This window comes from Sturnira hondurensis, unplaced genomic scaffold, assembly GCF_014824575.4.
Source record: "Sturnira hondurensis isolate 20B ecotype Veracruz unplaced genomic scaffold, ASM1482457v3 Scaffold0021490, whole genome shotgun sequence".
Classification (NCBI taxonomy): domain Eukaryota; kingdom Metazoa; phylum Chordata; class Mammalia; order Chiroptera; family Phyllostomidae; genus Sturnira; species Sturnira hondurensis.
This window is the reverse complement of record NW_028094121.1, coordinates 3,798,469-3,825,063: the sequence shown is the minus strand read 5'-3', so window position 1 is coordinate 3,825,063 and position 26,595 is coordinate 3,798,469. Positions and strand designations below refer to the sequence as shown.

General features: G+C 45.4%; 1 protein-coding gene across 4 annotated transcripts in view; it reads right to left on the bottom strand.

The window, feature by feature from the left end:
• Window positions 1-1,021: 1,021 nt before the first annotated feature.
• The window catches only part of INPP5B (inositol polyphosphate-5-phosphatase B), a 53,054-nt gene continuing 27,480 nt past the window's right edge, over window positions 1,022-26,595 (bottom strand). For all 4 annotated transcript variants that reach the window (XM_037032504.1, XM_037032501.1, XM_037032502.1 and 1 more), the window contains 17 exons: window positions 25,027-25,123; window positions 21,516-21,683; window positions 20,576-20,677; window positions 19,584-19,698; window positions 19,121-19,237; window positions 18,294-18,481; window positions 16,700-16,811; window positions 11,487-11,596; window positions 10,576-10,711; window positions 8,609-8,719; window positions 7,515-7,677; window positions 6,484-6,719; window positions 5,327-5,440; window positions 3,956-4,049; window positions 3,512-3,639; window positions 1,982-2,093; window positions 1,022-1,738 (listed from right to left, as the gene is read on the bottom strand). In XM_037032504.1, the coding sequence (XP_036888399.1) occupies window positions 1,623-1,738; window positions 1,982-2,093; window positions 3,512-3,639; window positions 3,956-4,049; window positions 5,327-5,440; window positions 6,484-6,719; window positions 7,515-7,677; window positions 8,609-8,719; window positions 10,576-10,711; window positions 11,487-11,596; window positions 16,700-16,811; window positions 18,294-18,481; window positions 19,121-19,237; window positions 19,584-19,698; window positions 20,576-20,677; window positions 21,516-21,683; window positions 25,027-25,123 (2,219 nt within the window). In that variant the 3' untranslated portion in view covers window positions 1,022-1,622. The remainder of the gene's footprint in view (window positions 1,739-1,981; window positions 2,094-3,511; window positions 3,640-3,955; window positions 4,050-5,326; window positions 5,441-6,483; window positions 6,720-7,514; window positions 7,678-8,608; window positions 8,720-10,575; window positions 10,712-11,486; window positions 11,597-16,699; window positions 16,812-18,293; window positions 18,482-19,120; window positions 19,238-19,583; window positions 19,699-20,575; window positions 20,678-21,515; window positions 21,684-25,026; window positions 25,124-26,595) is intronic.

Below are 26,595 nucleotides of genomic sequence, written 5' to 3'. Positions count from 1 at the left end.
AGCGCCCGCCGGAGCGGGAGCCTGCGGGACTGGGAAAGGGGAGCGAACCCCTGCCCTAATCCAAAATAGTCTTAATCCGGCTTGCGCTGGCCCCATTCGCCATGGCAGCCACAACCGCAACAGAGGGGACCAGTCATCCCAAGTCAGGCTGTGACACTCCCGCCATTTCTCTGTGACCCCAGCTTTCCCTCATCACTCATCGGAGTTAATATAGGCAGGAGGGCCCGAGAAAGGAAGATTGAACCCACGTGGCAGAACTAGGGAGTATCCCAAACGAGCCAGAGCTCGCCGCCGCCTCTTGGCCCTCTCATAACGCTCATAAGAAGCGCAATTCCCTCACACTCGTGCCCACTTGAGCTGTCTGCCAACTTTTTCTCCTGCTGAGGAGTGTCTGCTCTTAACCGGACTCGCGCAGGAGTCAGCGTACGCCACCTACTGGCCATTCCCTTTAGTTAACCGTTCACATTGTCACATGACTGGATCGTAAATTATTGTAAATCACATTTTTACAGCTCTTCCAAGTAGTGATGTTCCAAGTCCCAGGAAGCGATTCTGATTGTGCTTTCACTATACTCCTGTCTTTAATAAATCCCTGGAAGATCTAGCTGTTAGAACCTCCCAGCACCCACGGCCCGTTTTCCCCCTAAGCTACTCTTTCGGAGAATATTCAAAGTGCAACAACCCCCAGAAACTAACTAGATCAGGGGTCAAGGGGTTCGGGCCATGCCTGTACCATCTCTTAATTGAAAAATGTGAATAGTGACTGTACACACCAGACGCCAGGCAAATATCTTTCTGGCCCCTGACCAGCTGCCCCAATGCTTAAGTGGCAAAGGTCTGGCTGCAGAGAGCTGCCATCTCTTAAGAGATAAAAACATACAAACAACCACTGTTAAAAATACATTTATCATTAAAATATATATTACACATATGAGAGAAGGGATGCATCATATACAGATTGGAGGCTTGGCTGGCCCAGAAAATCCCACTTGTTTAACCAGAACCCCCAATGTCTTCAGTATTTTCATTTCCAAGCCACTGTATGGACCTCAGAGGCTGCGTGGCCAGCCCTAGTCTTGTGCCACACCCGAGCGGGAAAGGGGAGAGGGTCTGCAGATGCATGGACACTTGTCCTCAGACAGGGTGCTGGAGGTGCCTGGGTGGCTGGGGCCCGTTCATCCAGCAGCTGCCCCTTGCTGGATGAGCTCATTCTCTCTTCAGTTCCAAAGTGTGTCCAAATATCTGACCACGGGGTGCTGAACCCAGGCTATGGGGGAAGGCTCTGACTATACTCAGGAGGCAGGCTGGGTGAGCACAAGAAGTACAGTTATTTAAACATTTCTAAAATTAAAAAAAAATAGAGATCTCTCTGTGTTAAATTAACTAAAGTTGCACATCGAATGTCAGTTTTATTGTGGTGGATTTCTCCTCATGTCCTCACAACTCCCAGCAGCACTGAGTGTGGCGGCCACAGCAGAAGAAAATGGCCCGGGCTCACAAAACAGGCACTGCCACTCTTGCTTCCAAGTGGCCTCACATCCCACTTTAAGGCCACTCCTGAACTGAAACAGGTAGGGCTGGTAATTGGCTGCCTCCAGTGAAATACGAGAAGAGAGAGAGGCTCAGAGTGAGTGGCAGAGGAACTGGTGAATAAATTCTTGAGCCTTCTTCTTCTCTGCCATTTCAAGCTTTTGGTGACCAGCTGGGTTTCGAAGCAGTAAGCTGCCAAATATGCTAGCTGCATGAAAAAACGCAGAAAACACCATTCAGCAAAAGAATGCACGGATTCTTTGTGTTATTAGGAGTGGGGAAGGGTGCCCAAAAGCAAATTTTCTGCTTTAAAATCAATTTGAGGGTACACTGTACCCAGAGTTTGAGATTTTAGTTTTATTACAGTGGACTTAGGACCTACCTCAGCCACATTTCTCATAACGAGTCTCTCATTGGCAGAGGTGCTTTCCGCAGGTACTTGGATGCTTACCTAGGATATTCTGATCCAAATGATTTCTTTCTGAATTTTTCAGTAATTCTTGCAAAAATGCCATCAAGTAATAGAAGACATTTCTGTGGAATGTGGGGAGGGTAGAAATGACCTGAAAGAGGGAGAAGTGGGATTTGTCTTTCCATCCATTCAGTTATTTGTCACATGTCTGCTCTATTCCAGGAACTGAGTACATGCTCCAAGTGCATTAGTAAAACTGTGCCCAGAAAACCTTGATTACTTACCATTTGCCACCAGGGCCAAAAGAGAAGCACAGATCAAGTGCTACATGAATTTAGAGGTCAAACTTCCAACTAAGTGCTCTCCAAAGACAGGAAATAGAAGACATTTTAGTTGGGTCTTTTTTTTTTTTTAAGATTTTATTTACCCTGGCTGGAGTGGCTCAGTGGATTGAGTGCAGGCCTGTGAACCAAAGGGTCACCAGTTAGGTACCCAGTCAGGGCACATGCCTGGGTTGCAGGGCAGGTCCCCAGTAGGGGGCGTGTGAGAGGCAACCAATTGATGTATCTCTCCCTCTCTTCCTCCCTTTCCCTCTCTAAAAATAAGTAAATAAAATCTTCAGTTTTTTAAATACAACTTAAGAAACCACTTTTGTGGTTCACAGGCCCGCACTCAATCCACTGAGCCACACCAGCTGGGGCTTCAGCTGGGGCTTTAGCTGGGTCTTGAATGTAAGACAGGATTAGACTTGCAGAGGTAAGGACCAGGGTATTGAGAGCCAAAAAAAAAAAAAAAACCACTGTAAGACAAGGGAAGAGAAGGAAAACAGTGAGATAAGGAGATAGAACACATTGTGAGAAGTCATTGTTGTTAGAAGCATAACTGAACAGGTGCTAAGCCTGGACAGGAGCAGGCTAGAATTCAATGAGTACGCCAGCTATCTGCATATCTGAATCAATTAGGAAGCGTGTACAAAATGTATTCCAAAAGAGATTCTGATTCAGCAGATGTGGGGTCAGGCACTAGGACCTGTAATATTAGCAGGTTTTCTAGATTTTTCTGCTATGGCCTGTTACATATGTAAACAAGTACAGTAGATCATAGAAAGTCTTGAATATTAAAAAAAATCATTAATTGGCAATGGAAAGGCAAGTATGATCTTTGACCAACAGTAACATGACTAGAGCTTTAGAACAGCATCTAATGGCAGTATTCAAAGTAAATCGGCAGAGGGAGAGCCTGAACGCAGGGCCTCCCACCAAGGACAGTGGAATGAGAATGGAGGAAAAGGATGGGTGATAGATCAAGGGGATCTGGGCAGGTAGGAGGTGAGAAGTGGCGAGGTCAGAAATGACTCAGGTTTCTGGGCTGAGTCACTGCAATTAAGCATGATGCCATTAGGAGAAAAAAGGAACGTGAGAGGAAAAACAGGTTTGGGAAGGAAAGAGACTGGAGCCGAGTTTCTAAGACACTGTACGGGACGGGCTGGGCGACTACTCTGCTCCCTCAGGCCCCGAGAAGCCTGGGGGCTGCAACCTGTGTGTGCTGATACTCAACACTTCCCCTCACCTGTTTACTTGCTGTGTAGTTGCCAGAACACTCCAAGCAGTTGTGATAGGCGCTGTAACAGATGACGGGCTCTGGCAGGCTCTCCAGGAAAAGCAACAGGGCTTCAGCTACAGAATGACTGTTAATGGCTTTTGGCCCATCGTTAAGGAACAGGTGATGCTGCTGCCCACGATTAGGAAAAGGCCCAGGAGCGCGCACATGCCAGAAGTGCTGCCTGCCTGACAGCAGGAAGGGGCCAAGCGGCCTGCCAGCTTACTTGGGCCTCCTGAGCTCCTCCCAGATGGGTTACTTAAAGTCGTAGTCTCCTCTATGCAAACTTTAAGTAAGAAAAACATGGCAGCTGAAGACACCCAAATTTGAGCCTTAAAATATTATTCTTTCCTTTCTCTCACCTCTCTTACACACACACACACACACACACACACACACACACACAAAGGATACAGAGGCTATCGAGGGTATCGATCATTCCAGTATCCAAAGAGTCCCTGATTTTCTCAAATTCCAACCGCAGGCCTGGCTGTTGAAACAGATCTTCCTATAAAAGGGAAGAAAGTCACAGAATAATTGTAGTCTCAGAAAATCAGCAATGACTTCCTGACCTAGAAATGCAATTGCCAGCAGGGGACAAAAAGAAGCAGTGTAGTGAGGCCCGTGACACCCACGTAGACAACTTATTTAGGCTGGTGTGGCTAACTCACCTCACAGGCCTTCCCAGGCATGTTCCCACAGCAGCTCTTTAGAATGATAAGACACCTATTATAAAACCATGGGTAGGGCACACTATACAACAGTAAGATCCAACATAAGGAAAAACTTAAAAGTAGCTATGTTTCCTGCACTATTTATGATAGAGGGATTAACCAGAAAAAGAAAAATCTGAAGAAATTGTATCGTTTATAAGATGAATAAAACTAAGCTCATTGCTTTATGAAAACAATATTTATGGCAACAAAGGTATTTCTGGTAGTCCTAGGGGACTTTATGTTTTATAAATTGACCTAATGCCACCCAAGTGTTAATAATAACCACATTATATGTATTGCTCAAAAGTTACACCTGAGAAGAACTCCACAGAGAAGGCAGGAAAGCATGGTACTTAAGAAGGTGACTTCTATAGCCAGACTTGCTGGGTTCCAATCCCAATCCGGCCCATTTATCAGCTTCGGGACCTTGACCAAGTTATTTAACTTTCCTGAGAACTAAATGAGGCAATGCTGTAAAACACTTGGGACGAGGTTTGGAACATTGTAACACACTCAATAAGTGTGAAGAAAAAAAGTAACCAGAGTACCACGAGAATATATGTTGCTCTGCCTCCCTAGGACCTACCCAATGAATCCGTGAAACTGGCCCATCTGATCTCATGACGCTTGCCCAGGTCACTCCAGCAGTCAGGCCTCCTGACTCACGGCCTGGGAATGCCATCTGGTCTCCGGCCTCTGTCTGGCTTGACAACCTCCCATTACCAGAAGCTGGGGTGGGTTCCTCAAAAGGAGAGCAGGCTACCAGCCTGAGAAGTCTCCAGATGGCTTTCTACCTGGGTGACCCCAGAGGCCAGGGGAGGAAGCACACTGCACTGGAAAGGCCGTCCTATGTAAGGCTGCTTCCCTTGGGGGTGATCAAGTGTTCAGTGTAATATCACCATCCCACAAGGGTGTGAAACAGGCACCTGTTTATCCCTCATTCCCTCCCTGTGGAAGAACAGTTTTCCACAGGTTCTCTGGGGTACACACTTCTTACGCCAGACTTGTCGGGACTGATGCTCAAGGCAGCCTGGTCTCAATCAGGTCTGACTGCATAACTGTCACCCACCTGCTGGACAGCATTTCGGTACAGGTAATCAACCATCATCCAGAGTTCTTTGGGGATTTCCATGGGATTCTCCAACTGGCTGCCATCATCTTCAGTCCAGAGTGGCATCAGAGTCTAGAAGGAAGTAAAAAGAGTAAGAAGCCCCACCCATGGAACTTGTGCCAGGTTGGCTTTAGGACAACGCATGAGATGGAGACAACGAATCTCTGGAAGAAGGGAAGCATTTCAATGCCCCTAAACAAACATTTCATAGTCAAAAATGAAATTAGGTGGCACAAAGTATAAAGGTGATTTTTTGAGAATTGGGAGTGGATTATAGCAAGAAGTATCGATGAGTCAAACAGGCATCAACTTCTAAGGGAAAAAAAAAACCCTGCCTATAGCATTTCACTGTCAGAACCAAAGGGCAGTGTGGTCCAGTGAGAAAGGAGCACAGACCTGGGAGTCCCAAACCCGAATGCAAGGTCCTGGACCACTGTTAACTTGCCGTGTTACCTGGGACAGATCACTCTCCTTATGGGGCCTCTGTTTTCATCTATATAATGGAGAGGATGGTGTTCAAGAGTACCTAAATTAGAAAATGCATGGGTTGAAGGAGCATACACGTTACCATAAAGCTGCTCCAAACTAGTTCCCTTGTATTAGAATTGTCTCCATAGGAAACTCTGAGATCTCAGAAAATTAAGTTTGGGATGAGATGCTACCAAGTGATGATTAAAACCAAAAAAAAAAAAAAAAAAAGGAAGAAAGTCACCGGCTAGGAAACCTTCATTACATCATATCCCTGGCTGAGTTTCCCTAATGCACTATGTATGAATGAACTGAAAATCATGGCTACGATATTTCGCAGATGTTCCTATCAAGTGGTGGGGTCTCTTCCTGCCCTTGGAATCTGGGCTGCACCCAAAATCTGCCACATTCCGATTACAACTGCACAAATGAGCCTGGGCAAGACTGGCAGAAGAGACACACGGGAAACTCAGAGAGTCAGGAGAAACAATAACTTGTTGCTTTCAACCATTAAAATTTCAGGGTGGTTTGTTACAGGGCAATACATAGCTAGCACGGTAAGCCAGCTCGAGGGAAGTGTCCCTGGGAAGTGTGACTGGCTTGGCCGCTGCACAGTACCAGGTGTTTTCTTGTGGCATGTAACTCACCAGCTCTCTGACCGTTTCAAGCGGCAGGTCCAAGATTGGCTCCCTCATGTAGCACAGTGTATGAATGGGAGTCCCAAAACAGCTGGGCAGGTACTTCCCAGACACAGACAAAAAGTAATCTTTTCCCCTGTCCAAGTGCAAAACGAGAATGTCCTCAATTGTATCTTCACCCGAGTTGAGCTTTGTAGCCATGGTCTTATTTACGTACACCTCCAATTCAATCTCAATGGAAGATTCTGAAGAAAAATTTAAAAAGTAATGTTGGCTGGTGGGAGGTTGAGAGAAAGAGGGGAATGAAGATAGAGGGGAAAGAGAGCCAGGTTTAAAGGGTTGGGGAACGAAGAAGAGGGAATAAGAGCCAACGAAAAAGTATTTATGTGCTCAGCACTCAGGAGACACATGAACAGAGTTCATAGTCCAAGGGGGAATATGAAAACAACCACCAAACTATGAAATTCAAGTGCTAAGGAGCAGAACTCAACTAGAAATGATTACTACGCCAAGAAGGCAGGGATCAAAGAGCCTGGCCCAAGCAAGGTCAGGTGAAGACACCTGATCCAGTAGAAAATACAATGAAACTATCAGCCTATAAATTGTCCACAAAACAGGCTTAATTCTGCAGCTACACAGCACAACGTGGAGCAAAGGGGAAGTTACAGGGTCCGGTGTAATTTCTGGATTACCACCCCATGATCCTTCCCCATAGGAGCAGACACTTGGGAGCTGATTATGGTCAGGCAGAGAGCGGAAATGGCTCTTTTAACAGCAGCTCCTGAATCACAGGAATCTCAGGGTTTCTGCTTCTGTGAAATTATGGAACAAATACATCACTGAGGATGCTTCTGAAGCAGAACTCATGCTCCTCACTATTTTATACTTTATTTATGGGCGACTCATCCGAGGACTTTTCAAACGTTTCAAGCAGGCAACAAAACGCTAAGAAACAAAAAACTTATATCTGGAAAGTGAGTAGAGATGGGGTAGAGTCGTCCCCAAACCAGCAGCCTGGCACCTGGAAGCAGAGGCCTTACCTGGCAGGAGGAACCCTCTGCTGGGGTTGACACTCAGCCACTGCTTACAATAAGACTCTTCGTCAGGCTTGTTGATGAACTCGAACTGACAGGGCACTTGTCCGTTGTGAATGGTAAAGGATTCCACTTGCAGCTGCATGTACTTCACATCCTGAAAACAGAACTGGGAACAAGCCCGGGACCTGTCAGGCCAGTGCCCCCTTCCCGGCAACCTGTCCAAACACCCAGCCGGGCGGTCCCTGCCCTTTCTGGAAAGAAAATGAAGGACCGCCGCTTTCAAATCATATCCCTGCGCTAAGTATTTACCTGGGAGGCCACAACTACCGCTAATGAACAGCTGTCCATGTTTAACCCAGAAACCCCAAAACTCAAAGAACTCATGTTGTTTTATTAATAAATTTCCTGAAGTAACCGATGTTATATGTTCTATACCCAAAAACCATCTCCAAACACCCTTCACAAATTCCACCTCAAACAGGAAGACCAAGCTTATCCTTCCAGGCAGCTGGACATCGAAGATATTAAAAATACTCTCACCGTAAATACCCATTTGATTGACTTCTTGGTATTGTCCATTCTGAATGATGTATGCTGTGGCCCTTTCACAACGAACCTTTAGCCCTAACTTTACTCCTCCCACCACCCACTGCTTTTCTAAACTGCTTTCTCTACTGTCCACTCATGCACACCCAAGAAATTCACACTCAATTTAATCTCAAAGAAAGCATCAGTAGGAAGACAAATGCAATGAAAGAATACACAGCAGCTTTGCCAAAATCAAACACAACACATTTTGGATCGCCTATGCCATTGTTTAACACATAGATGGCCCACCTGTGGGTGAAGTATATGAGCCACAGAAGGTAAAAGGGTCCTGGTTTAGAAGATCAGGAGATGAACATAATCTAAACCAACAACCCCTCTCTCCCCAGCTAGCATCATCAGCCTCACCTCACCTAGAAGTAGCCTATCAAGAAAGACTAGAGTCCAGTGGGCTTATGGGTACCCCCTGGAATTCTGAGCCCTAGTAGAGGAGAGTTCAGCTCTATGAAGAGAAGAGCCTGATGCTGGCATCCTTAATGTCTCCTTCCTACCTCTCGCTTGGAGAGGGACACAGAGGGAATGTTGGCATTCTCCATCTTATCCAGGGAGCGAACAATCTCCTCCAGAGTCTTCCGGTACAGGTCTTCATTTTTAACCCGCACCTGGAAGGAAATACCGGAGACTCAGCACCAGGCCTGGTGCCCGTTTCCTCTTTCTGGGATAGAGGTTCCCGCACTGGGGAACAGACTGGGGAACAGACGGCGATACAGAGAGTAAGACTCAATACATTTAACTATTCAGCAAAGAACCCAATTAACAATATACACAGAAGGGCCTCGCGGAGGCAGAACGAAGATGTGGAGTGGAAGCCTGGCTGGCGGTTCTAATCGGTCTCGGGACCAGGCAGCGAGATGCTCCGTGCCTAGCTGTGCTTTGCTTGCTGCCGCCAAAAGGCCTGCGGTGAGAACCTGCTCTAGAAACTTTGACCTAAAGTGGCGTTTCTTAAAAAAAAAACAAAACAAAAACACAGCATTTCTCAAGCTTTCTAAACCTGTGCTCCACCAACAAAGGTTTTGTCAGGTTTTCCCTTCTGTATTTTGAATTATAAATTCACTTCTTGTCACTTTCCAATAATGGGACTTTAATTATAATATTTATTAGGCTTTTTTGAAACCACCCACACCCTCACGGATATGCCTTCACCTGCACCCTTGGGACCTGGTGATGTGAAGAAACACAGAAGTCACTGAAGAAGAGACGTGAATAGGGAGCACATGAAAAGACGTTCAACTTCACCAGTCACGGGGGAGGTGTAATCTAAAATAATGAAGTATCTTTTCCTACTGGCGGACTGCATTGGTAGAAATTTAAAAGACTGCCAAAACCCAGTATTAGCCACGGTATGGGGAATATAAGCTCATATATGGCTGGCAGAAGTGTAAAATGGTAAAAACTGTTGGTAGGATAACTTAGCAAAATCTAATAAATTTAAGATACTTTTTTCATTGAACCACTAATTTTACCTCTAGGAATTTCATTCTATAGAAAGTCACATTGGTACACAAACATATATGTGCAGAACGGTCACCATAACACTGTATATACTAGCAAAACTTTGGAAACAACTTAAATGATCATCAGTATATACATTAGGGTTCATCCACACTGTGGAATATTTTGCAGCCTTTAAAAATAATGAGGAGGGCCCTGGCCAGTGTGGCTTAATTGGTTGGAGCATCATCCCATAAACCAAAAGGTCACAGGTTTGATTCCTGATCAGGGCACATGCCTGGGTTGTGGGTTCAGCCCGGGTCAGAGCCAACCGATCCATGTGTCTCTATGACATTAATTTTCTCTCCCTATCTCTCCTTTCCTTCCCCTCTCTTTAAAAATCAATAAGCATGTCCTTGAGTGAGGATAAATAAATAATATTTTAAGCAAAAATAATAAGGAGTGGCCCCAACTAGTGTGGCTCAGTTGCTTGGGTATCCCAAGCAACTGAGCCACACTGGGTACCACAAAACGAAAGGTCTTGGTTGAGAACGGAAGCTCTACCTTTAGCGTCATATAAAGATGTCCTAAGACATAGTTAGTGGGAGAAAAAATGTTCTCAGAACAATACACATATGATCTCCTTCACAAAAAAGGAAAAACATCCTCTAAAAACATCCTCTACTATGTTATATATGGAATACCAACACACATTTGTAAATGCGGGGGAAAAGGTCTGGAAAAAGTGGAAACAGTAAGAGGAACTTCCATGTACGTAGAAACATACAGTAGTAGTATACCAAAGCAATTATGAACTAAAGTGAAATTAAAACAATTTTTCGGAGACCAGATGAGATCAGGTGAATGCTGCACGGTTTGGCTATGGACCGAAATTAAAACAATTTTTAAAGGAGCTACATCACATTCAAGGGAGGAAGAAGATGCCAGCAAGATAAAAGTGCACTTGGTTGTGAGGACCTACTACGCCCTATGGAACGATTATAGTTGGCACCAGCAGCCCACCTACCCCAATGTCAAACTCTGAGCTGACAGGCTTGTGGTCACTGGTCTTCAGGGCCATGTGGCTCTGGTAACTCAGCTGAGCAATGTTCTTCCCTTTCCAGAGGATCCGGTCACACCAGGCAGGAGCACGACACTTCTCACTGAAAGTCAAAGTCCAGACCGGGGCTGTCACAGGCACAGCGGCACACACTGCTTAGCCAGCGCCCCGTCTCAGCTGGGGAGTAACAGGGCAGAGCCCTCAGGTCCCCACAGCCCAGTGATCTGATGGGACAGGAGCGATTTGGGCACACTGAGGGATAACACATATCTTGTGGATCATCCAAAACACGGTTCGGAATGATTCCCTGCTCTTTAGCCTCCTGTGGGCAGGAGGTGAGAGTCAACAGGTAATCTGACAGTCAGTACTCTATGATTCTGAAAAAACGGTGGCTAAACAGGCTCTGAATTCCTACTGCCTGGGTTCAAATCCTGGCTCTACATTTGCCTGCTTGGGAGGCTCTTAAATTTTTCTATGCCTCAGTTCCCTGATCTAGAAAATGAGACTATTAAATGAGATAATACAAGTAAAATGTATCAAATAGGGCATGGTATACCATAGACACTAATATATGAACTACCATGCAATGACCAAATACAAGCTAAGTTAGTTGGAACCGTCACCCTAAGCATAGCATAAAAGTAAATCAGTCACAAAAATCATTAAGGAACAAAGGAAAAGGCAGTCAAAAAAACAAAACACGGAGGAAGGTAGGCTGCTTAATGAGCAGATATGGAGAGAAAATGTTTAACCCGAGTACCAAACATGGGGAAGAAGTCACAGTACACCTATCTTCTTCTTTAGGCCCACGAGGGCAGGTGCTTTCCCAATTTCAGGGTTTCCATTTGCTCGACCCTCTGAAGCAGCCTCTGACTCACCTGGTGTCCCACTCGTCAGAGCCAGTATCATACTTATACGTAGGCTGGAACGTGAGCTTGCCTTCCGTGAAGCCTTCAAAGACAGCCTTTGCAGCCACCTGAATTTTTAGCTATACAAAAGGATAGAAGAAAAAAAAAATCTCAGAATAAAAAGGTCAAACCTTAAATTAGCAGAGGAAAGGAAATTAATTTGAAATTTGAACCCTAACCCAAAGAGACTAGGCCCATGACAAAGCTACTCTGTGAGATCTTCAGTTAACTAACTTCCAGGAATATGAACAAGCCAACTTTTCCTTTCTTTTATACAGTTTTTAAGGCTTTTATATAAGAGTTACCTACATTCAAGGGGCCTGGGTAGCATCTTACTAAGATGTCCCTGTGAGGATTATGTACCAACATACAGGAGTTTTTCCCTTCTAGGCACCAGATGCTTCATCTGTGTAGCGTAGTTATTACAATTACACAGAGATAAAACTGCACAGAAAAAGAATCTAGAAAGACACAGTCCATAAAGCAAAGAGGAGCTTCCATGCATGTAGAAATACAGGGTTCAGCAGAAGGAAGGCCTGCTTGAGTGTGGCCAATAGGGGGGTAGTATGGCTGTACTAATTTATAGTTTTAATTTGAACATTTCACCTAAAATGTTGCATGGTGTGCTTGAGTATGATATTGTTATGTTACTGAATTACATGCTTATGATTTTGTAATAAAAGGTTTTGTAATAAAAAAGGGGTGTTGTAGCTCTGGCTGGTATGGCTCAGCGGCTTGAGTGCCAGTTTGCAAACCAAAGGGTCACTGGTTCGATTGCCAATCAGTACACATGCCTGGGTTGCAGGCCGGGTTCCCAGTGCAGGGCCGCACAAGAGGCAACCACACATTGATGTTTCTCTCTCTCTCTTTCTCCTTCTCTTGCCCTTGTTCTAAAAATAAATAAAATTTAAAGGGGGGGCATTATTTGTGCCAGACCCTCTGTATAGAAGAAATATACCAAATGAATTATGAACTAATTTAAATTAAAAACTTTTGAAAGAAGCTTGTCCAATTAGTTACATGAACTGAAGGAAGCTGTGCACCTTGGTTTCCCCGTCTGTGAGTTTTGGATTCACAACAGAATCTGCCTCACAGGATTGCTGGCAATGTGCGCTGTCAACTTAGAACAGTGCCTGACACGTTACAGTGATGGCCAGCATCCTTCCTGGTGCACTGATTCTACAAGCTCCATCCAAATCATGATCTCAGCAAGAGACTAAAAAACACAGGTGCCCCTGCCTCTCTGTGCCCCCAGCACTCAGCTTGGTACCAAGCAGAACTGCCAGCTCTAACATAGAAGGTAACAGTTACCAAATTCCCCAACAGTGAATTCCTAATATAAACCATTAAAGAAAAAGCAACAGGAAATAATAAAAATGTAGGCATTAAGGTAAGCTGATGCTCCTTGAATGGGTATATATAGATCTTAAAACCACCTGGAAAGCAGAGAACACTTAAAACAGGTACTTTTACTGGAGGAAAGACCTAAAAAGAAGGAAAGAGAAGATGAGCATTAAACCCCCGGGGAAATGAGAATGCCTCAGTCCAGAATACAGAGGCAATGAACAGGCAGTTATAGAAGACAATACACTGGGTTAGGGGTGAAATGGGGACTATAAAGAATAGAAGTAATTTACAAACGAAAACAGCTGGAGAGAGAAAATGGGTTAATAAAAAAATTATTACATAGAGGAAGACATAAAGTTGAGGGTTTTTCCCCTCCAATTGATCTATATGGGGGGGGGGAGGTAACAGAAAGATTTAGACTAATGATTATTAAAGGGGGGCTTACACTGAAAAACAAAAAGGACCTTAATATTCTGAACAATTCTGACCAAGGAACAGTTTTTCAATCTACTGAGGAGGAGCCTGAAGAAAGTCAGCAAGAAACTGATTTTTTTTATCCTGTGGACTGGCTTATGCTCCCAGACAGAAATGCTAACCCAATCGATGGTGAGAGAGAAAAGCAGGTCGCAGAACAAATTCTCACTGGGAGCGAAGAAAATCACTCAGGAAAAAGGGCTGTCATTCACACTGGACATGTCTGGGGGGAAAGGAACAGGAGGTACATTAAAAAAACATTAGTAAATCATTTAAAATATACCAAGTATCATGACTTGTGGTCAAGATGGCAGCGTAGGCAGACATGGCTCACTCTCTTTGCACAACCACATCAAAATCACAACTAGAATACAGAACAATCATCACTCAGAACCGTCAGAAACTGAGTTGAACAGAAGTCTGATAACTACAGAATTACAGAACCACGTCCATCCAGACCGGTAGGAGGGGTGAGGACACAGAATGGGCTGGTCCCACATCCATGTGTGGTGGCTAAAAATTTGGGAGGAATATCTCGGGAGCGAGGAGTCCCAGCCCCACACCAGGGCCCCCAGCCCAGGGTTCCAGTGCCAGGAAGATAAGTCCCCACAACTTCTGGCTATAAAACTCAGCAGGGTTTGAGTTGGCGGAAGAAACTGCTGAAGCCCCAAGTAGTTCCTCTGAAAGAACCCAGACACAGACTCACACTCAGACCCATTCCCTCTGAGCTCCAGCACCGGGGTAGCAGCTTGCAAGGCACGAGCGGTGCACAGGAAGGAAGTGGAGTGTCCAGCATCAAGGTGAGCAGATGCCATTGTCCCTTTTCTAAACCCTCCCCAGCAGAGCCAGCTAGCTGGTGCTGTATCGGGGACTCCATCAACCTGGCTAACACTGTTTGACCTGCCCTGGAGATCCCCAGAGACTCCGCCCCACCCAACTTGTGGGCCCATCCAAACTGCTTTTCCATATGAATGGCTGGTGTTAGCTCATACAACTTCCTGAATCCTCTCAAGCAAACAACAGCTGGCCTCAGGTCGCCTCAGGTCCAGCACTAGCAGCATCCAGCCTAGACTCACAGCAGGGCTTCACCTGGGAATCTCCAAGCCCAGCACAAGCAGCAGCCATCTGAGATTGCTTTATAGCTCAGGCAGGGTGGCCCTGGGCAGAACACAGATGGGGGCTGACCTTGGTCTGCACCACCTGGGAAACCACAGGGCCAGCGTACCCACTGGTCAGCTACAGACCACATTGGAGCACCACTACCTTGCCCCTGCACAACTGATCCTCCACAGAGGGCAGAGGTTGGTGGGCACTAGTCACAGCCAATCCCTGCAGCTGACTGCCTGGGTAAAACCCTCCTATTGATCTGCCGACAGCAACCAAGGCTGAACTACAACAGGAGGGTGCACTTAGCCCACACAGAAGAGGCACCTTGAGTATTCAGTGTGGATAATGGGGAGGCTATGGCACTGGACCCTACGGGACACCTACTACATTAGGCCACACAACCAAGACATAGAGTCAAAGCAGCTCTACCTAATCCATAGAAACAAACACAAGGAGGCTGCCAAAAAGAGGAGACAAAGAAACATGGCCCAAAAGAAAAAACAGATAACTCCAGAAAAAGGGCTAAATGAGATGGAGATAAGCAATCTATCAAATGCAGAGTTCAAAACACTGGTTATGAAGATGCTTGGTGAACATAGTGAGGACCTCAGCAGCATAAAAAAGATCCTATCAGGAATGAAGGATACACTAATGAAATAAAGAACAATTTACAGGGAAACAACAGCAGAATGGATGAACCCAAGAATCAAATCAATGATTTGGAACATGAGGAGCCAAAAAACAACCAATAAGAACAACAAGAAGAGAAAAAAAATCCAAAACAATGAGGATAGTATAAGCAGCCCATGGGACAACTTCAAGAGGTCCAACATTTGTATCATAGGGGAGCCAAAAGGAAAAGATAAAGAGCAAAACATTGGAAATCTATTTGAAAAAAATAGTGAGAGAAAACTTCCCTAATTTGGTGAAGGAAATAGACATGTAAGTCCAGAAAGCACAGAGAGTCCCAAACAAGATGGATGTAAAGAGGCCCACTCTAAGATACAACATAATTAAAATGCCAAAGGTTAAAGATAAAGAGAGAATCTTAAAAGCAGCAAGAGAAAAATCAGTTAGTTACCTACAAGGGAGCTCCCATAAGACTGTCAGCTGATTTGTCAAAAGAAACTTTAAAGGCTAAAGGGATTGGCAAGAAATATTCAAAGTCATGAAAAGCAGGGACCTACAGCCAAGACTGCTCTACTTAGCAAAGTTATCATTTAGAATCAAAAAGCAGATGAAGAGCTTTCCAGAAAAAAAACTGAAGGAGTTCATGATCACCAAGCCATTATTATATGAAATGTTAAAGGGACTTATTTAAGAAAAGCAATATCAAAACTATGAACAATAAAATGGTAAAAATACATATCTGTCAACAATTGAATCTAAAATACAAACTAAGTAATCAAGAAGAACAGAGACAGAATCACAGATATGAAGAGTGCTTTCATGGTTGCCAGATGGGAGGGAGATATAGAGCACTGGGTGCAGAGGTGAGGGGATTAAGAAGTACAAATAGGTAGTTACAGAATAGCCGTGGGGATGTAAAGTGCAGTACAGGAAACGGAGCAGCCCAAGAACTTATACGCATGGACATGAACAAAGGTGGGGCAACTGCCTGAGGGAGCAGGGGTGTTGGGTGGAGGGGGGCACAGGGGGAAAAATCGGGACAACTGTAATAGCATAATCAATAAAATATACAGTCCAGCACAAATAACACCTCCTTTTTACTACAAAATTATTTATTACAAAATCTTAAGTGTATAATTCAGTACCATAACAATATCACATTCAAGCATATCATATGGCATTTTAGGTGAAATATTCAAATTGAAACTATAAATTAGTACAACAATATTATTACCCTACCAACCACACTCAAGCAGGTGTTACTTCTGCCAGACCCTGTATAAAAATAAAATAAAATAAATCAAGTATCTTATTTATGAGGAGTCTGGTGCCCTTTCAGTCCCAACTTGAATGAATGAAGGAGCACACACAAGGCAGACAGAGAGGGAGAGAGAAAGGACATGATCCTGCTCCCAAGGGGGACTAGGCACCTGCAGGGGCAAGCCACGGAGGGGACAACTATGGCAGAGGGAGATGCAGATGAAAGGCAGCCGTGACTAGACATCAGCTCCGCAGGGGAAGCTCCCAAGCCAAGGAAGAAGAGGCTGAGAGAGGGAAGCCAAGCTTTCCCGTGCCCTCACAGTGCGGGCACAGCTGCCTGGGAGGGCACAGGTGGCCATCTGTACCTGGTCATACGCATGGAGAGTTTCGAAGGCCTTCTCTTCAATGAGCTTTTTCACCTTTTCCACATCCAGCTCTTCTATCCTGTAGTTGAGGTCCCCCAGCCACAGGATCACACTGTGAGGACAGAGCACAAAGGTGACAGGGTTTAGCAGGGACTCTTCCCGTCTTATCCACCAGGCTTCTCACAGAAGGCCCCTGAGGCGCGGCGTCTTGGGAGCTGGGTAGGAAAGCAATGCAGCCGCTCAGGAAATCTTTCTCTCTTTAACACCATGTCTAACATGCTGCTTACTCAATTATCTTGGTCCAAGTTAATTAAAAACCACCTTGAGTTTTCCTTGACCATTTTATTCTTATATGGTTGCAAAGACAGTATAAGAGGACCTAAAAGCAAGACAATAATTTACTTCATCCTCGGGAAGAGGAAAAAAGATCCAGTACTGAGAGCCTTGTCAATCACCCAGGGACCCCGAACTAGATGATGCCACAATGTCACCTCTGCCTCCATGCACACTCCAGGCCACAAGACACCCTTTCAATCTTTGTTTCTAGACCTGAATTCCTCTGAAACAAAGCTCAACCTTTACAACAGAGTCTGGGTTTAACCATCACCATAGCATCGGTTGGCTCTTTTTGCAGAGCATGACAGGTGTTTTATTACACCTGATGCTTTGGGGGGAAAGAAAACCGAATGCCCCCAGAGGACACTGCACATGGCACTGAAGTCTGATGCTGCTCTATCAGAGGCCAAGCACCAAGTCATCAGAGAATCTGCACAGCAGTACACACACCCCAACACAAAAGCAAAGTGACGTGCAAGTTGCAACCTCACAAACTAGGATGCTGCAGGTTTAGCAGAAGGGAAGATACACTCCCCGCTAGGTTCCCCGGAGAAGAAAAGCCATCCTGTAAGCTTCTGGGACACTGGTGAGCTCAAGAGAGTTCCGCCACGGCGGCAGGCAGGACGAGAAGCTTGACTCTGTAAACTCCCTGGCAGACGCCACGGCCCCAGTGGCTTCTTCCTCTTTACACACGAAGTGGCACAAGCTTCCAGTGTTACTTTCAAGTCTGAAACCCTAAGATCCCTTAAATGTAGACATAGAGGAAGTTTTAGAGATAAAGGAAATGAAAAGGATAGACAAAAATGAGCATAAGTTGCTCCCGGCAGCTACAACTGTTATCTTTATAAAGTCGAGGTACCGAAGACTAAGTGAAGGCAGCCAAATGCGGTCATCCTCAATTACATACATTCCGGGAAAGGACTTATACATAAAATGCTAAACAGACTTCCAAAACCTTGAACTGCGGTGCTCACTCTTGGTTGTTTTCCTTGCCACGTTGTGCCAAGGCAGACCCACATCACAATCAGTCTGACACGTTTTCCAGGGACAGATGATTTGAGAACAATTCCAGGTCTGCCAGATGGCGGGTTAGGGAACCTCACATCCCCAGGGGCGTGGCCCACGTGTAACTGGGAGCTGACGGAGCCCCCACTCCAGCAGTGGCAGGCCTCCCCAGCTACCTCCCTCACAAAGCAGAGAGCCCACAGCTCCGCACACCAGGGGCGGTGACCTGTTCGGGCTGGAAGCCCAGACTCACTCGTGCTTGCTGATGGTGAGAGGGGGAAGGCTTGGGTCAACCTGGCAAAACTGCATCCGAGAGCAGATGTCCTTGTAGTCCTGGTTCCTCCTCTCGTACTCTTCGGTGTGGGCTGCCAAGTGAGAGTTCACAACGCAGATGCTGGTGTTGTGGAACTGGAACCTGATCGCCACGCCCCCTTTGTTGCCCTACGAAAGGAGCCCAAAGAAATCCAGTTCACCCCTCATCGCGTTAGTCGTTTAAACCCGCAGACTTTCGAGATGTTTTCTCTGGACTAGTCTTCATAATAATCCTGTGAGGTAAGTAAAGCAGTGTTACTGCCTGTATTTTACAGCTGAGAAGACAGATCCAAAGGCAGAATGACCAGCCAGTCCGTGGGAAAGCTGAGTTCACTTTCCGCTAAACCACAGGAGAGCTGCACGCTCTCCCTCCTCCACGGAAAGCCGAGCTCTTGCAGTAGAACCTAAGAGCAGGGCTTCCACGGCCGCAAGAAGAGGAAAGTGCGCATCTCCACCTGCATTCTTTCTTTCCCTCTGTGACCCAATATAGTTTCTGCAATGTATTTCTCAGATTAGATGGGAGGGTAAACTAGAGGCGCTCGTGTGGAGCAAACACAGGATCTGTGCTAGTTGGGCAAATCAGCCAGCAATTCCCCAAATATGATTTCAAAAGGCTCTGCTCGGTCTAGTCCTGCCTGAGGGTACAGTTGACCTCGTGATACTAGCATTCTCAAACTGGACACATGCGGTCGAGGCGTCCCGAGAAGAGGGGTGAAAGCCTTAGGGATCCAGGCCCTCGGAGTGGCTAACACAGCACTGAGAACTCACCATCCTCCCCATGATGCCTGTCCCCACGGTCTCAGCTTCCACCTCTGAGACGTGCGCTGCATGTTCCTGCTTGACGTACAACAGCAGCATGATCCCAACCAGTCGGATGAGCTTCACCTGGAAAACAGAGCCAAACGTTCAAGTCGTGGTGCTGAACAGAGGTTGAAAACAGGGATAAATAACCCACAGGAAAAGTGGTCTCGAAGCTGCCGGAGGGTGTTGATGCGTCTCCTTCCCCGCCCTTGGACCCAGGGTACTCACTCGTTCAACTCACTTAACATGTCCTGTGACAGCCTGTAAGTGCTGAGACTTAAACCTGTCCCACCCACAGGTGCCTCTGATGGAGGACGTAGAAGCTAAATAGCAGGATAATTAGGACTGGCTTATGGGAAAAGTGAAAGATTGCCTTAGAACTTCCCTGTGTGACAACCTGAAATTCAAAGGTCCCCGACTCTTCTCTTACCTTTGCATACTTGGCATCGGGATGAAGGCTCTCTGACACAGCTTTAAACCATTCTTCCTCTTTTGGGGTGTCATGGAAGAAAAAGGCCTCCTTACTCAGATCAAGCTCCTGGAAGCTATCAGGAGAAGCAAGCAGTCAGAGAACAGAGAAAGGTAATGTGCAAGGTGACATGTTCTGAGATTCTTTGGGGTGTGTAAATCCTAGCTTTCTGGTTAAACTGCAGGGCTCTCAAGAGGAAAGAACTTAGAGCTGAGGGTCAAAGGCTAAGGAACCTACCAGTGCTTTCACAGGCAGCAGGCCACTTCCCTTCATAACCGGCCTGTGATGTAGTTGGAAGCACCTGCATTTTACATCTGAGACCACAAGCCCACAGAAGCACCAAGTGGCAAATGGGTTCAAACCTAGGTCTACATACACCCCACATCCTTGGCCCTCTCCACTTTACCATACAGGCTTCTTTGCTGCCCCCTCACCAACAACAATGCCCAGTATAGCGGTAGGAGGACAAAAAGTGTGAAACAAAAGGATGACTGATGGGACTTTATTTTTGCTCTGTGACCGACAATGTGTTGAAAAGTTAGGTAATGCAAGTCAGTTCAAGGTGCAGTGATTTTAACAGAGGATCATACTAAAAATTCAACACTAGCATGTAAATGCCAAGCACATCAGTTTAATCATGCCGGAAATGTGTTTACCAGGAGGAAGAGCATCAAACAGAGAAGGAGCTGCTATTAAGCAAATGTTTATTCTTCACTGCCTTCACCTGCTGTGAAGGCTCGGGTATGTCCAGGGGTGGGCAAAACGAGGTTTCCAGGTGTGAGTGTGTGACACAGAGTTTATTCTTATATCATTATTTACATTAATTATTGAATTATTTTCCATACTGACAACTGTAAACCTGCTTTGGCTCACCCCGTATTCATGTCCCCATCCCTTCAGCCGCAGCTACATGTTTGTGAGAACGCAAAGGTGACTGGGAGAGAGGCACTCACCCTACACAGTACACGTCTGGGGCCTGGGTGCTGTGACTTAGCCAGGGCCGGAGGCATTCTTTGGGGGACTGTCCGTTCACATTGTATGTCCCCACAAAAAACCTGTCACCAAAGAGAATCCGTCAGCCAGTCGGCAGGACTATGGAGACAACAGGGGAACACATTTGATGCTGGTTTCAGCCTCTCTGGAGTAAAACGTTATGACACAGAAAATGCCACATCGAACCTGGACCAATGACTTCAGTCTGCTGTGGTATTTGTTGCTTTGGGGATAACCTCAAACAGTGCAGGCTTACTCTGAAAATTCCTACTTCGGTTTAACAGTCATCAGGGGCTGTAATCCACAAAATGATTCTTTACCCTGTGCTGCTACAAACACAAAAACAGTGAAAAGCACCTTGGTAATTCTTCTCGGAAGGAAAGCAACCGCAGAACTCACCACGACTGACCACTTCTGTCCCTAGCAGCCATGATCCTTTGTCTTACGGTCACGATGCAGTAATTTTAAAAGATCTAGCGGAATTATGCAATCTTTATTCATTTAACTCTCAGTAATCTTACCTAAAAAGTTACCAAACGCTAACTTCCTCTTACTAACTTCAACTTAAATCCCTTTCTTCAAAGACCCAGAAGGACCAGGGGTACACCAACGTCAGGACATTGTTCCTCCCTTTGCACCCCCACCGCTCCTCAGGTATTCCTGTAACTGCCCATGGGCTACGGCGCGCCCGCCGGGCTCCCCCAGGGCCTGGCCAGAGAAGGCACAGAAGGCTTGCTAATGAAGAGTGAAAGGAGTCACTGGTTTAGAAAATGATGGGGGACATTCTGTAGTAGGATTTGCTTTGAAACCCAGGGTAGTAGGGATGGGGGGAAGTACTTAAATTTCAGAGAGCTGAAGGAGTGTTTTCCTTTGAGAATAATCTAAAATCCAGTTAGCTACCTGAAGTTCCGGATATAGGTGTAATCCTCTTCTTTCTGCACCAGACGTGATTTCACTATTGTATCTCTCAGTCCAAACTTCTGCACTGACAAAATATGAGCCTTGTCTGATACTGTAATAGTGGAGGAGCGAACCATGTCGGTCATTTCTGACCTAGATTTAGTCTGTCTAGAAAAAAAAAAATTCTTTTATTATATTTTGATGAGTCTTTCAGCACAAAATACAAAAACATAAAGCTAGAAGTTTCCACACACAAACATCTGAGTCGCAGAAGAATTTTTTTAATATATGTATTTTATTGATTATACCATTACAGTTTTTCTATTCCCCCCTTTCATTCCCCTCCACCCTGCACACCCCCTCTCCCACACCATTCTCCCCCCCTTAGTTTATAACCACGTGTCTCAAGTTCTTTAGATTCTATATTTCCCCTACTATTCTTGCCCTCCCCCCTATCTATTTTCTACCTACTGTCTATGATATTTTCTGTACCTTCTCCCCCCTTCTCCTCCTCCCACTCCTCTGTTGCTAACCCTCCATGTGTTCTTCATTTCTATGGTTCCAATCCTGGTCTAGCTGTCCTTTTAGTTTGCTTTTGTTTTAGGTGTGGTTGTTAATAACTGTGAGTTTGCTGTCCTTTCACTGTTAATATTTTTCATCTTCTTTTTCTTATATAAGTCCCTTTAGCATTTCATATAATAAGGGCTTGGTGATGATGAACTCCTTGAACTTGACCTTATCTGAGAAGCACTTTATCTGTCCTTCCATTCTAAATGAAAGCTTTGCTGGATAAAGCAATCTTGGCTGTAGGTCTTTGGATTTCATGACTTGGAATACTTCTTTCCAGCCCCTTCTTGCCTGTAAGGTCTCTTTTGAGAAATCCGCTGACAGTCTGATGGGTACTCCTTTGTAGGTGACTGTCCCCTTATCCCTTGCTGCTTCTAGGATTCTCTCCTTCATTTTAGTCTTGGCTAATGTAATTATGATGTGCCTTGGTGTGTTCCTTCTTGGGTCCAACTTCTTTGGCACTCTCTGAGCTTCCTGGATTTCCTGGAAGTCTATTTCCTTTGCCAGACTGGGGAAGTTCTCCTTTATTATTTGTTCAAATATGTTTTCCACTCGTGGCTGTTTCTTTCCCCCTTCTGGTATCCCTATAATTTGGATGTTGGAACGTTTAAAGATGTCCTTGAGGTTCCTAAGCCTCTTCTCATTTTTTTGAATTCTCATTTCTTCATTCTTTTCTGGTTGGATGTTTTGTTCTTCCTTCTGGTCCATTCCATTGATCTGAGTCCCAGTTTCCTTCCCATCACTATTGGTTTCCTGTGCATTTTCCTTCATTTCAAATAGTTTAGCCTTCATATGTTCCTCTAACTTGTGACTATAATCAACCAGTTCTGTGAGCATCCTGATAAATAGTGTTTCAAACTGTGCATCTGAGAAGCTGGCTATTTCCTGGTTGCTTAGAGTTATTGGCTCTGGGACTTTGAGTTCTTCCTGAGCCATCTTTTGGACTGTCCGTGCCTGTTATGTATCAGGATTGGAGCCCTAGGTGTTCACCAGAGCAGGGCAACTCAGTCGCTGGGTTGTGATGCTGTATGTGGGGGCGGGGTCAAAGAGGAGCAATGGCGGTCCCGTCTGCTGCCTCCCGCCGCTGCCACCACCGTCACCGGGGCCCGCGTGTTTCGTCCCACTCCATGTGAGTGTGCCACCACCATCAGCCCTCCACCACTGGGTTTGCCTGCTGGGGCCAGCATGGTCCGTCTCACTGTGCACGAATGTGCGACCGCGGTCAGTCTGCCCCACACCCTGACTGGGTCCGGGCTGCCTGCCCGCCTGGGTCGGGGGATCTTTCCTGCCCGACCCTGCTCCGCTGCTGGCTCCGCCCCTCTTACCGGTCCTGGATGAGCGGTTCGTTGTTGTCCGACTTCTGTATAATTCAATTTTCTGTTCTTTGGCTGTGTCTTTGTTCTCCAAACCTTTGTTGTATTCAAGCTTGGTTGTGGGAGAAGGCACAGTGTTTCCCCCTATGCCTCCATCTTGGCGGAAGTCCCTGAGTCGCAGAAGACTCTTTAGACTAAAGGAGGCTACAGTGAAACCTACCTGCCAAAACTACACTACTTCTATGTTGCTGATTACACAGCACATTGGTGCGGAGAGTTTCAGATGATAAATTCAGAGGGTTTCAAATATCCTTGAAGATAGTCTAATCTAACCCCCTCTTTTTTCAAATGAGAAAAACGAGAGCCAGCATCAATGATTCGTGCAGCTGGACGGTGACAGGGTACCTCATGCAATGAGACTACGGAACAATCAGACCCTTTGACGTGATAATTCTGCCACATCTCTATTCCAAAGGAGTAATTCCCCCCAAAAGGCAATGAAAAGTTATATCTCATTCTTATTTGTGCAGTTTAATAGTTATACTAAAAATTATTCAAATGCCAACTTTAAAGTTAAAGAAAATTTGACATGTACAGAATCATAACAATAGCTCCAGAAACTTTTGTTGAACATCATTTAATGAATGAAGATATGTAAAGCATCTGAAGTAATTTCTGACACTAAATAAATATCACATAAGTGTCTGATATCAATCTGGCCATGTACATACAGGTGGGGTAACAGGTTTACGGTTGTGTGTATGTGAAACACAGAATTTATTCTTTATTATTAATTATTATATTATTTCCTATACGAACAACTGTAAACCTATTTGCCCTACCCTGTATTAATTAAGGCCATGTAAAACTGTATCTCTGTGGCCCTGGCCCGGTGGCTCAGGTGGTTGGAGCATTGTCCCATATACCAAAAGGTTGTGGGTTCAATCCCCAGGCAGGGTGTGTACAGGAGGTAATCAATGTTCCTCTGTCAAATCCATGTTTCTCTCCCTCTCTCTTCCTCTCTTTACCCCTTCTACCATCCCTAAAATGAACTTTAAAAAAACATATCCTCAAATGACAATAAAAAAATGTATCTATGTATGCCAAGAAGGCTCAAAAGTGAATTGAGAATGGTAGGTCAGGCTACCAAGTTAAAGTCTTAAATACAAAATTAAAATACTGACACAAGAAAGTATTATCTTGACCAGAAGACCCTGGCTATGATCAGCAGGGGGAACCAGAGTGCAGACTAAATGCAGGCTCAGGAAACACCTAAAACAACAGGAGGGAGACAGTGAAACATTTCTAGTCCTCTACATTTCTAAGGTAGAGGGAGGCTGCCAGTTTCAAATCCCAGATCTGCTACTTGCTAGGTCTGGATCTGGGGTGATTGTGTAACCTCTCTCCTCACCTGTTTCCTTAGCTGTAAGACAGAAAAGATCACGGTACCCCACCGGTGGGGTTAAAATAAGATGATCCGTGTAAGTGCATGGTGCCTGGCATACACTCAGGGCTTAGACCAGCTACCCCAGGACAACTTATTCAAGACTTCATGCACAGTAACGATTTCAGTTCTACAATAAGGAAAACCTCAGTCCTAAGAGGCAGCAGTGAAAGGAAAGCTGCATTACCTTGTCAACAAGTTGTCTGCTTTATCACAACCCCGGGAGCTGTGGTCCACAAACAGGCCTTTCCCATTTGGCCTCAAATCATCCAAGTGAGAACCACCTAAGGGGAGAGAGAAGGGATTAAAACATACTCACACATACTCTAACATACAGGCTGCAGCTTCTCATGTTGTACTAGGAGTTACTGGTAGTCCACATGTGCTCAAACGCACAGGAAAGGCCTATGCTGATGTCTGGCTGAAGCTCCCAGGGAGCCTACCAAGAGGGGGGAGAAGGGATTTCATCTGGATGTCTTTATTGCTGAAAATATCACACTCACAGCAAGTCTGACTCCCTTTTCTTGGAGACAGTGCATTACAGAAAGAATAAAGCTAAATTATCTGCAAACCTAAGTTCTATCACCAGCTCTACTATTTATTGTCCCTTGACTTTGGGCGAGGCACCTAAACTCTTCCAATGCTCAGTAACTTGACCTGTCCTACCTTCCTCACACCTACACTGTAAGCATCAAATAACTGATGTGTGAGTATGTACTCTGAAACCACACCACATATTATAAAATGTAAGACAGTGATCATATTACCACTTGCTGTAAAGGACACTTCAATTCCAAGGCAGAAAAAGGCAAGGGTTACATATCTAATACTGGAAAGGGCCTAAGTACCCTAGAGAATGAGAAGAGTTTGTCACTGTCAACAAATTGCCTTTGAAAACCAAAGGGTCCAAGCACTTGCAGCAAAGAAATATTTGGGGAAAGCTGTTAAAACGAGATCATTAGAAAATTAACAATTAGAAAGTTAGACTTCCGGCCAAGATGGAGGCATAGAAAGATACATTTTGCTTCCTCACAAAACCAAAAGAAGGACAACATCAAATTTAAAAACAAAAACACACTAGAACTGCCAGAATATCGAAGTGTATGGAAGTCCAACAACCAAGGAGTCCAAGAAGAAACATTCATCCAGACCGGTAGGAGGGATGGAGAGGAGGAGCCCAGGGGGAGGGGACATGTGATAGTGAAAAGGTGACGGACTGGGCAAGCAAGATGGTGACTGGCGGACCAGGCAGTTCCATGTTTGTGTGCAGATAAGCCAGGAAGAACTGGGAAGAAACAACTGGAGAGTGAGACACCACGCAACCCAGGGTTCCTGAGAGGAAACTAAAGCTTCAAAACCTCTGGCTGTAAAAACCTGTGGGGATTGAGGCCTCCAGAGAAACTCCGTCTCACAGGAGAGATCACTGGAGACACTCACCTGGGAATCAGCACCAGAAGGGCCCAATTTGCTTGTGGATAGTGAGGGAAGTGACTGAAAGCAGGGTGAGGGCAGAGCAAGTGGCATTGTTCCCTCTCTGACCCCTCCCCCACATATAGTGCCACAACGCAGAGAAGTGAGCGGCCCCGCCCTGGCGAATACCTAAGGCTCTGCCTCTTACAACATAACAGGTGTGCCCAGACAAAGAAATATGGCCCAAATAAAAGGACAGATCAAAACTCCAGAAAAAGAACTAAGCAATGAGGACAGAGCCAACCTATCAGATGCAGAATTCAAAACACTAGTAATCAAGGTGCTC